This window comes from Aulonocara stuartgranti, assembly GCF_965226115.1.
Source record: "Aulonocara stuartgranti genome assembly, chromosome: 22".
NCBI classification, from domain to species: domain Eukaryota; kingdom Metazoa; phylum Chordata; class Actinopteri; order Cichliformes; family Cichlidae; genus Aulonocara; species Aulonocara stuartgranti.
The window spans coordinates 27,085,193-27,097,873 of NC_138957.1; the positions used below are offsets into that span (position 1 = coordinate 27,085,193).

Genomic DNA, 12,681 nt, shown 5'->3' on the forward strand with positions numbered 1-12,681 from the left:
CATGCGTATGCATGTTTACTGCTGAGAACATTTGTGAACAGCCTGAACAGAGTACAAGCCTCAGTAGGTGTGATTTCTCATGTGTCCCTAAAACATGCACAGCGTGTTGCTATTTAGGTCACATCACTCTTACGTAACATGCGGTGGACGAGTGGATAACATTGCCTCAGCTGCTGCCAGCCTGAAGGTTCCAAAGTATGTTGAAAGGACCTTCAACCCAAAAACAGAATTCTCAGTATTTTTTAATATATTAATATGAAATATTAAACTTGAAATTTTGAGCCCAACTCAGAGAACATCAGCTGTTGAAGCAGGTTTCCCAAAACATCACACTTACAACCAACTTTGATCTTAAGTGGATCGGACCAGTGGAACTCCTCTTTCTGTCGGCGCAAAGAAGTTATATATTTTAATATAGGAAAAGAAGTGCAATTTCAACAGTATATCTCAGCTTTTCTATATGATAAATAAACTGTGTTCCAGAAAATAAAAGAGGTAGAGGTAGAAGGAGTTTAGTTACTCATTTCCCAGACTGTCCTGTAATTATAAAAGAGAAAGATTTTGTTAATTCACAGAAAATGACCTTCCCCCCCACTGTGGATACACTTAAAAACAACCAAATATAATATATAGTAGATAGAAAAAATCCCTGTTTATTCACCATCATTTAATTATTTACCGGTTACTTAACTACTTTGTACGGTGGCCCTGAGAGGCCAAATGGATTGCAACTTAAGAAAACACCAGCAATAAGAAAAATGCTGCAAAAGCACACAAAACACAACGGAAATAGAAAAACGAAAACAGAAATAGGAAAAACAAAAACGGAAATAGTAAAAAAAAAAAAAACAGATTTCCGAACGCACAAGGGAAGTGTTTCTGGGGAGACAATAACCCGACGCACCAGTTGCAGGAACCAAAACATGTTAGGTAAGTGTGTTTTAATCTCATGATTCATATAATACTGATGACGGATTATTAGACTAATAGTCAGGCTAACACACTCACCTCTCATCTTTTGTTTCCTCGCAAAACCTCCACTTCTAATAAGTGTCTCCCAGCGCAATTCATATTTGGGTTCCTACAACTGGTCCGTCGGGTTATTGTCTCCCCAGAAACAATTCCCTTGTGCTTTTGGAAATCAGTTTTTTCCTATTTTGGGTTTTCCTATTTCTGTTTTCGTTTTTCCTATTTCTGTTGTGTTTTGCGTGCTTTTGCAGCGTTTTTCTTATTGCTGGTGTTTTCTTAAGTTGCAGTCCGTTTGCTGGGTCAATTCTGGTACACAGACCATAGGTTTGACACCCCTTAACCTTAAAGGCTTTGTGGAAACTGAATCAGTATTATCTCAGGTAGGCCAAAATTGACCAGACGAATCTTCAGCAAGTTTGCTATCACAAAGCAAAACAAGGTCCAAATTTTAGATTTGTAGCACTAACAGCAGGGTGTACAGTGGGTTGTATGCCCACAACAAATGGTAGAGGTAAGTAAAATTACACAGCATTGATCTTGTCATTTTACTTTTTTTATATGTGGTTGGTGCATGCCTCTGTCTGCATCTATGTGCTTTATACACATTCCAGGAGCTTTATCGCCTCCACGGCAGTGTGATGTGAATGCTGTAAGGCCACAAGCCTCAATTGAGGTTGATGGTCTCTAAGACAACACTTTAAAGGGAGGGCAACACATTTAACCTCAAGTTACAGCTCCTTTCCTAACATTTTCTACCAAAGCATGGTCTCTGATTTAAAAGGAATTGGTGCGACAGAGCATGCATTATCAAAAAGTCACATCTGCAAGTGGGTAACCACAAAAGGTCATTTTTCGCCCAGGGCTGGGTGATATCAAGTTTTAAAAGTATTGCATATAGCACTGCATAAAGCGTGTCTTCAGTAAAACACCTCCAGTGTTTGCAACTTACTTCTCACTGCACTCTTTGACTCATGCACATCTGCCCCTATTATCCCCCTGCATCTTAAGCTTGTTCTCAAAATTCTCCTGAAGCAAGAAGGCATAAAGAGAGCTGGTTCAACAGTGAATAACTCAAAGTTGAAAGCTCTGTTTTAACATTAAATATACACGTGCGTAAAGAGACACTAAGAAACACAGTGACTGCACAATCGAGGCAGCAGTACACAAACAACTCCTTCAACATGTGAAAAAGGAAACTGAAAAATATTATTTACCCAGATGGGTTTTCAAGGGCATGAATTTTGGACTGTCAATACATTTGGCCTGCAGCTCCTAGAAGTCTAGAGATGGAATGAGCAAACTCTTACGAGCTTGAAATACTTGCTTGAAATCCAGCTTGTTTTTCATACCAAAGCCTAAATGAGTGGGTGAGTTTGTTTTCACCACTGGTAAAAAAAAAAAAAAAAAAAAGGAAATGAAATGAAATGGAATGAAATGCTGGGAGTGTGAGGGTGGCAGACTGACTGAGCTCCACCAAGTTGTCAGTTCAATTCCCAACATGCCCACCCACATCAAGTCTCTCGTTAATGTTGTTACTGTTTACTCTCAATGCAAAACACCCTGAGCAGGAAAGTCTGCCAAGAGCACAGTTACAGCTTCTCACAAATACACATCAGTGGCATTTATCAACTTTAGACATCTTAGGACAGAAACGCCTGCCAACAAGTGCTCCTCTAATCCATTAGTATCCCAACAAGAGTGGCAAAAATGAATAATGTGTTCAGAGTATCCATTCTATCAGGTAGTCTTAACTCTGAAAATCTGTGGGTGGAGACGTTTTTAATTTATTTTTTCTTTTACATTTACACTTTTTGCATATAACCTTTGAAAAACCTTTAGAAAACAGGCCCTTGAGATGTTTACATAAGGCTCTGGCATGAAAGCACATGTGAATTCACTGAAGTATGTCTCGTTTTTTCTTCATTTTGGGCTTCAAGATTTTTACTTTGCACTCTTCACATCTTCAGCATTAGAGGATTTCTTTTACTCTGCATACTCATATTTACACACTCTCTATGATGCAATAATATCAGAGAGTTTTAGAAAATTTATGATACTACCACAGTGTCCGTTTTGGTTGAGTGTAACCCACTTTTTCCTCCATGTGTCTAGAATTTACAGATGTTCCCTAAAAAAATGCACATGCTTAAACACAGAGGTTATACATACTGTGATTCCTGTTAAGATAACTATTTCTGTATTTTAATGTTCTTAAATTTTAATGAGTTCAGGTTTTGAAAATATAACCACAGCATTTATAATATTTTTTATTTAATAAAAATGCTAAAGTCCCAATCTTACAAATTTCCTGTTGTGACAAACTGTTTAGGATGCCATCCTCTTCCACTAAGCACTGTTTGGCCAGGTTTGTCATTTAACTCCAATATTTAGTGCGCCTGCGTCAGCCAGCATGCAGCCTGTTTCAGTTGCCCCTGCTTTTTGTCTCCTTAATTTAACTTTTTCTTACTTTTTTCTTTGTTCTTTACGTAGTATTTTAGAGTGTTTGTTTGTTTTAATAGCTTTCTTTTGATTACATAATTTCCTTAGGGAGCAATAAAGCATTCTGATTCGGATTAAGACAAAATGCAACATCACAAGATGCTGTCACCTTAAAGAAAGAATGAATAAATATTCAGCTACTGTAGATTCCTAAGCAAACAGTTCACTTTTTCCCCCTGCTCTTTTGCAGAGAATCATCTGCAGCATGTCAACCCCTTTTTACCCACAGCTGGAAATTTCCAGGCAGGGAAGAAGGTAAACCTGTTTCATTTACTGAGAAGAACTACAGTTTAAGTGTTAATAAATACATGAACTGGCTAAGAAAATGACTCTCAGCTCGATGTTTTACAAGATCTAAATGTATATGACACACCGAGTGACAGTCAGATTAGGGTTGAATGGTCAGCTGAAGACCTGAACATTGTAGGGAATTCATATTGTTCACACTTAGTTGGAATATTTCTAGGATGTTTTCTGTCCCCTGTAAAAAAATAAATAAATTTAAAAAAAAAAAAAAAGTGGTATTATGGTGGCATAATATCAAGTTGAAACAAAATAGTCTCTGCTGTCCATGGACAGATAGCACTAACATTCATACTCAGTTTCTGATTTGATAGTTGTTTGCAATGTAGATCAGTTCAAGATCTAGCTCTAAAAATCAGAGGGGATGGAAGTGGGGGTATATTTTTAACCCCATTAAGCGTAAAAATAATTTAGCAGAGACAGAAACATGAACACCCACTTTAGCACATTGTATACTGGTGTACTGCTAATACACGCAAAGCAAAAGAAGTAATCAAATGCTACCATTGACAGCTGTTAAACAATTAACTCACCTGGTATTTGTTGCTTGCATTGACACATCCACAAGAACCAGAACAGACATTAAAAAACAACAAGTAGAATTTCAAAGCAGTTTCCTACGGGTTGAATGTTTACTTGCGACTGTGGTTAGCTGCCAACAGTTTACTGATGTGACTGTAAGTCTCACGAGCAGAAGTGCTACAGTTTAGAAAAAAATGTTTTGAATTATCTTTTTCACTATTGACAACAGATGTAAAAGAGACATGGAAAATGTTTGAATTTCACACTGCAGTTACACATACCTGGGTTTCTTGACAAATTAAAAACATTATTTTTGACGGTATGCCCACCGATCTAAGTACAAAAATGCAAGACCATAATGTAACATATAACTGAAACATCACTTAGTCCGTTAGTTGAGGAATGCTCCATTATCACTGTCAACAGAACGGTTTGAATGATATGCTTCCATTTGTGAGTGATGGGTTTCTTTTATTTAATGCAGTAAATTGAAAATCGTTGGGTTTTCAACAGTTTACCAAAAGATTGAAACGTATAAAGAGATCATCTTGGACTTTAGGAAATTGTAATAGACCTTTTTAAACATTTTAGAATGTTTAAAATCACATATTCAAATTAAGGAAATGACTTGTAGGATTAATATGCTTAAAATAATCATCACTTGCAGCTAGTAACTAACTAATTAACTGTATGAATGTAGCACTGTGTTCAAAATATAAATTATGGTTCTTTCTTAATATAAATGACTATTAAATATGGTGAAAAACTGCAAATAATGCAGAGTTATTATAGAATGGGAAACAGAATAATTGTAATTTTCACTTATTTACTATGTGAAAAGCATAAAAATAACTGCTACAATGGCGCTGAGCTCAAACTAATCTACCCACAGAAATAGGTACAAATAAAATGATGTAACCATTAACAGGAGCAAAACGTCCGATTTCTCAAGCTGTACACAAATGTAAACGTTAAATATCCTTGCACTGTAGATAAAAGTTTTATGATTCATTTCATACGGTTCAGTTTTATTAGATTTGTATAGCGCCAAATCATACCAACAGTCACCTCGAACACTTTATACTGTAGGGTAAAGACCCTACAATAACAGAGAGAAAACCCCAACAATCACATGACCCCCTATGAGCAAATTACTCAGGACTATAAGGCACTATATAAATGACAGGCAAACAACAGTTTAAGAATTGATTCATAATGTTTTTTAGTCTCTCACTGAGGTCTATTTAATTTCCTGTCTTTGCTGAAATACTTTTGCTGCAGCAACGATTCAATTAACCCACACGCAAATTAATAACATTTCATCTCATTTTAATAGAATTTACAATGTCAACAACAAGTTGGTCAAGCTACATTGCACTTTGATTACGCTCTTTCCAAAACTGCACAGTCTAAGGATGCTTTTCAGTTCTCTTGTAATAACAATCACAGCCAAAGTATGAAAGCCAAAATGGAAAAAAAAACAACCCAGACATTTCTCTCACGTAACATGGCTGCAAGCCAATGCGAATACGTATGTGAACACACATACAGGCTGTGGTATTCATATGCATAGATAACAGCTGAAGGAGAGGTTTCAGCATAGATTAATCAGTTAAATGAGCAATAAATGTGTAGTCCATCTGCACTTCCTTCATCTATCATAGACAGCTGCACAAAGCCCCTTCGTAACTGTCCAATATGGCTGAAACACCTGCTAAAAAACCCCATTGTTCCCTCCTACCTCTAAACACACACAAAGATTGCTCTTTTTCTCTTCCATACACACACTCCCACCCTCTAGTGATAGCTCATTCTTGCGGACCCAGCAGAATAGCCCAGATCCTATAGTAGTCTCTTTACACTACACTGGACCAAAAAAAAAAAAAAAGTAGGTGACCCCTACCGGTATCCAATACACATACATTACACATCCGCTCTCTTACACATGTAATTTATCAGCCTTTCAATTCCCGTGGAGTGGGGGGTAAATACGAATCTGGCTGAGCTGCTGAATTGACTTCTTATATTAACTCTTAGTCTGTTTGATCACATGAAACTTACAAGTGTTGTACAACAATGAGTGGTGGCAGCTTACAAGGCCCTCATCTCTAGCTCTCTTCCAACCGCCTTTATTCCCCTCCAATTTTCTTTCTGTCACTCCCTCCTACCTGTGTCCTTAGTCTTGAACTCAAGACACCGCCTCTCCCCTTTCTCTGCTTGTAACACGTAATTTTTGGGGTGAGGCTCCACCATCTCCCTCTCCCTCTTTTAATTTCATCACACCTGTGCCTCTACCCTCCCTTCTGCCTCAGCCCTCGTCTCGTCTTTCCAGAAAATGACAGTGTCCCCGAGGCCTTGACAAGAGAGCGCTGCACTGCTACGCCTGCCATCTTCACAAATCACTCTGACCTTTCATACTCACAGAGGTCAGAGTCATCTGATCTAACATGCACAGGTCTAAAGCAGTCCTTGCCAGCCAACGAGATGGTCTAGTGCATCGGTCCAGGGCCGTGGCAGCAGAGCAGAAATAACCTTGCAGTAATCACAGGCAATTAGCTCCAACTGATGCCTGGGAGGGTGGATAGCTACCCCTTTGCCAGTCTGGCAATAGCTGATGATCCCAATATTAGTAAATCAGATTGCTTCTAAGCACTAATTATAAGATTTAGTGATGATATGACATAGGAGTACAGTTTAATAAATATATAGATGAATTAAACTGCTTCCAAGTCAACAGAAGTATCTGTATCTAGATAAAGCTGTTTTTTGGCATTATAAAACGTTATCTATGTAATTGGCAGGCAATGTACACACATTAATCCAAGATTTGCCTGTCCTACTTAAACCAGTGCTTCAGTGTTTTAGCACAACACTTAAAATCAAAGATCTGTGGCCAACATCGGTGCAACAGTGACTGTGATAACACTGGATCTTACACATTCCATAATAATTAATAAATAATTTCAGCATTTCTAAGATTAACTGTCAACATTTTATTTTCAGTATTTCTGTTAAATTGGCTATTTTATTAAGGTTAAAGAATGAGGTGCATATGTTACGGTTTATCTGTTGCTTATCTGTCTAAAATGCTCACAATAATTGCTCTGGGGAAAATAAAAAGCCTCACATTATTTGTGGTAAAGTCAAACTCCAGACCAAACACAATGTAGATTTTTAAAGCGGTGCTGCTGCGGACGAAATAAATGAAAATATGCAGGTTGAAGCAAATTCTTCCTGGGCAATGCAAATAGAGGTGAAGATGTCACTATGCAAGATGAAAAATGCTTTAGCCTGAGCGTTTTTCTCATACCAAAACTTACTGACTTTACTTATGCATGGGCATACAGACACAAACTGGGGTAAATAAAAACATGAAAGAACCACAATTCCGGTTAAGGTCTGGGATCACTGGCTGAGCTGTCCACAAACGCACCTTCTACACAGTCAAAGGGTCAACAGGTACACTGGCACAGAATTCAAGATGTAGTCTTATCTCTGTTTTAATGCTATACCTTTCTAGCATGTAAAAACCCCACTGTTAAAAAAAGTCTAAAGTCTCTGAAGAAATCCATTAGAAATAGTTCAGTTCAGTCTCAGTTCTAAGGATCAGTCACTGCATTATAATGAAACAGGCACTTTGGGTATGTATGGATATTGTGGATCTATCATTAAACATGTTCGATCATAAAAATACTAAAATTGTATCACTAATATTTCAGTTTTACAATGCATTACGGTAAATAATGGTACCTGTAAATATGAAATTAGATATGGCATGCTGGTTTGGGAAGAGTGCCAGTATAATAAGGCTCTAGGTAAACAATAGACTGCTGCATGTCTGCCAAGAGCATAGTGCAGGCAGTTCACAACAGTCATTCTGATGCAGCGAGCAAGTGAACAAAGCTACGGTCCCACAAACAGGATAAACTCACAGGTTACGCTGCAGTTTCTGAGACTCTTCCACCTCACGTTTTCAATCACTCCACTCTTCTCTCACTCTGCCTCTATTGTTCTGTATGAGGGTTGTTCCCTCTCTCAGCTTAGGACAGGATGGATGGATGCAGAGGGAGAAAGGGAGGGAGTGATGGAGGAGAGAGAAAGTAAATGAGATCCCAATGAGATGCCAAGGTGCGTTAGCGGTGAGGTGTGGGGAATGAGAAAAGAGACCTGAAGGGAGGAGGAGTGGCTAGATTGACTGTGTGTAATGCGCTAGAGTACGATGGTGGACACCCGGCTCTGCCTGTCGGAACCCCCTGGTCATATTAGTGTTTGCTAAGTCAGCTAAAGAGGTTGAGCACATGCGCAAGCAGGAAGAAGATGGAGGAAAAAAAGAGGAGCAAAAGAGAGGAGAAATAAGAGGGTCATGTGTGAGAGGACGGGGGGAAACAAAGAAAAACAGGAAGAAAGAAAATAGAGGGAGCGCTAAAGGAAGGAACAACAACATAAGAATGTAGCTGCACATTAAAGAGGCAGGAAAATGCTGCTGGCACACGAGGGGAAATGAAATAAGAGCACAGAAATACTAAATGATATATAGAACTGGGAATAACAGCTACTGAAGGATTAGAATAGGCACAAGGGCAGACCAAAAAAGGGAATCATCAGGAATGCTAATCAAAGAGTGTGTGTATATAGATATATGTATATATATAATGCAATGCATTAGTAGATACAAAATTTCAAATGCCTAAACGCACAAATGCAATTCTCTGTTGAAAAGGCCGTTGTGTGCCTGAGCTTCTTGGTTAGAACTAACAGAATGCATGTAGACAGGTGGGTAAATTGCCTCATTTAATGTGGATATAATGGGGGAAAAAAGTGGAGGGAAAAAAATCTCCCCTGTGTTTTCCCCCCATCTCTCAAATCCTTAGGAACAGCGAGAAGAATTGCTGCCAATACAAGTCTTCAGGAGCACATTGCTTTCACAGCAATTAATCGCTGTCACAACATCAATTAAACAAAAGCTAGCATCCAAATCCGGCTACCCAGCATTCCAGAGAACCAAATCAATCTGGCAATGCTCTAGAGGAAATGTGTGTATGGGTAAATGAAGAGTACAAATGTGGGCATGTGACTTTTCATATGTGAATGAGTCTCTGCATGCGTGCCCACAAAAAGGGGCCTTTAGTACCAAAAAAATGCCACACCATGTACATGCGAACAAGTGTATGTTTCATTAGAAAGCCTGCATGCAGGTGCAACGTGTGCATGCCAAGTGAGTGTGTGCATTTGACCGTGGGCTGCATGTGCGCCAGTTCTGCTCTAATGTGTGTATATGTATAATGTATAATGCATAATGTGTGTCAATGATGTATGGGTGTAAAGTGTGTCAAGTGTGCCAAAAGTAGACTACTTTTCTCAGAGTCAATATTGGTTACTATACACTACAGCTGCATGTTTGTTTGTGGCTTTACAGTGACTTTACACCTGAACCAGCAGCCAGAAATGCATGTCCATTCAGCAGCTTGGGTTAGGCTGAATGATTAAAATCTCAATTTGTCTACAATATCTTGGATAACTTGCTGGTGGTGAAAGTATTTACCTGTGGCAATCAGCCAGGGTGCTGGTAAATCACTGGACCACAGCAGTACCTTCCCAGCTCTCTCACACACCTCAGTGCAGATGCAAACGGGCAATTAAACAAGCCAGCAATCCACATCCCAATCCCACATCAGCATTAAATCTATATATAATCCCCCACTGAATCACACATTGTTCTCCTGCATAACCACTGTTTCATAACTTCATTTAATGCCGCTGAAGAGCCAAAGAGAGGAATTAATGCCGCCGCCTCGCTATTTAAAAATTGATGAAGAAAAATAGAAGGTAAAGTGAGCTGAATGGGGAGATTCATACAGTCAGATAAGCACTGAGTCAACATCTTATAATGCATCCCGTGGTCCGCGTCACAGCTTCAGTGACTGAGTATGAAAAGACAAAGAAACCAGTTGCACAAAGATGCCGCGACGAAAGCCTTCCGTACAAGTCATATCTTTGTGGCAACAGCCCGAGGATTTCTTTTTCATAACGAGGACGGCTGTCTGAACCAAACTCACTTCCTGAATAAATCATAAAGTAAATGTTAAAGCAAGCACTGGCTCTATGTGGGATCACACATCTGTCACAGCGCATAGTCTACACTTTGTGCCTTTACAGCAAAACCTTTAAACTTGTGCACATCACTATTTTTTTTGTCAAGTTTACCATCTAAACTCTGTAGCACTGCTGTTAAAGAGTAATCCGTTGTTTTTGTTTGCTTGTTTTGTGACAAACTAATAAACTAAAGTGACGTGTTTGTCTGTGTTAAACTGAAAGATTAAAAAATCTGATCTATTATCCGGACGCTTGAGAGCCGTCGCTTTGAATTCAGCACAAATGCGTTTTCTGTCACACTACAGCTTTTTCAAACGCATCTATCGCTCCATTATCTGGTAATCACCGCCTCTCCATCTATCTCTCTAATGTTTTTCTTTTGTTTTTAATTAAAAGTCCGCCAACATTAATTTCCTCTTATGCACCTGCTTCTCATCACAGGATAAGTGCAAATGTCAAACTATCTTTACGGCGGACATCTGTCTCCTGATTAAGGCTGCCGTAGCCAGTTTGGGAACAACCGATCCGTTAATTTTTTTCACATACCTTCTTCTGCATTGTAGTCTTTCACTTCGTTCAGCAATAATATCCAAAGCACCGAAATCAGCGTTTTACGGAGATCCATGTTTCTCTGGCCAGTTCCGCGGGGCTCTTGTCATCTCTCTCCAGCCTGCGCGCAACGCACCGCAGCAGAGACGCACTCAGTGTTTGAATCGAGCGAATGCCGTCTGGGCAAGTAGTGCGGGATCCGGAGAGCCACGCGGCCTATTTGATATCTCGGGGGAGGGTTCTGAAGGGGAGATTGACATCGAGCGAGCGCAATGAAGTGGGACGCGGAGTAGTGGGTACTGCAGGGTCGACCTATCAAGGAACTGCAACCTGGAATCTTCACGCCAGGTGTTTTCACTATCTAGAGCGAACAGACCCGAATCCGCAGTAGAGCTCCGTTTTCGCTTATGTCGATGTCCTCACAGAAAGTGACGTGAGTAACTTTGCTGAGTAAAGACCAGGGATATTTGGTAGTTATATCATGACGTGTGTTAGAGTTTAATGGGGATTATTTGCTTCTGTTTTCAAAGTATTTGTTCAGTGAGCAGCAATTCTGAGAGTAATGTGCAGGATTGAGGGGACGTCCTGAGTGGGAGGGTAAGGAGTCCTCGCTTAGCTGGTGTTTCATTTGGATAGTGCAGGATTTTTTTAAATAATATATATGTAAATGTAGCAAAGCAAGATTATATATACAACATATACCATATATAATTTAAATCAAGCTAATTTAAATCAACATTGTAAAGGTTCGCGCTTTACTTTTGGTGGCTTTAAAAATACAGAAGTATTGAGCCAGCTTAGGCAAAAAACAACAACTTTAAAGTTACACAGTGGGTTTTAATCTAATTAACAAAAACAGTTTAAGATATTACAGTCTTTTCCTTTCAATTAACACACTGACTTGAGATCATTTCTGTAATGAAAATCACTATCCTCCCCATGAGGGCTACATTGATTTGGTGCTACTTAAAGTGAGGAGACATGCTCATACCATTCTGCAGCAAGCAAGTAATATTTAGCCTTTTACAAGGTTTGTTTGTGCCTCAGTTTGAGTCCTTAAGACAGCAAGATGAATTAAAACAATGAAAATACTGTTTCAAGGGTTTGCATCATTGTAACCCAAAGACTATTACTTAACAGTCTCTTGTGTCTTCCCTCACTGTCATAGCCACATGCTGAAAGACAGTGTACACACACACACACACACACACACACACACACACACACACACACACACACACACACACACACACACACACTACTTTGAATTGATCATTCTCACAGTTTAGCTTGGAAAGCAATACAGTTTATTGCAGATTGTCAAGCGAGATACTGTTTTTGTAAAGCGAGAACTAGTGATGTGAACACAGGTTGAAACTCCAATCAATAAAATCTTTTCTGAACGCTCAGAAGCGAGGCCTGCAGGAGATTCAAAGGAGCATCTTCCCTTTATACGACTATTTTTAAAGAAACGAAAAAGAAATCATCACATGTGCTTCATTCAAAATATGAGAACAGATTGATCTCGATGGCATGAAAAATGTCTCTACACAAACAGTTCATATGATTGTTTCCATATAGATTCAGTTATTTTGATCTTGTTCATTTACATGTCTAACTGTTCTAGGTAGAATCACTCATTTTGTCACTTACTTAAACTGAAATTATAGCTGCATAAAACCTGATTTCAGAGTTCAAAATTGAAGCCAGAAGCTGAAAATAAATAATAATAATAATAATAATACA

At 38.9% G+C, this 12,681-nt stretch overlaps 1 protein-coding gene across 1 annotated transcript in view; it reads right to left on the minus strand.

The window, feature by feature from the left end:
* epha10 (EPH receptor A10) overlaps positions 1-11,362 on the minus strand; it is a 161,753-nt gene extending 150,391 nt beyond the window's left edge. The window contains exon 1 of the mRNA XM_082521704.1: positions 10,933-11,362. Coding sequence (XP_082377830.1) covers positions 10,933-11,011 — 79 coding nt within the window. The 5' untranslated portion in view covers positions 11,012-11,362. The remainder of the gene's footprint in view (positions 1-10,932) is intronic.
* Positions 11,363-12,681: the final 1,319 nt, after the last annotated feature.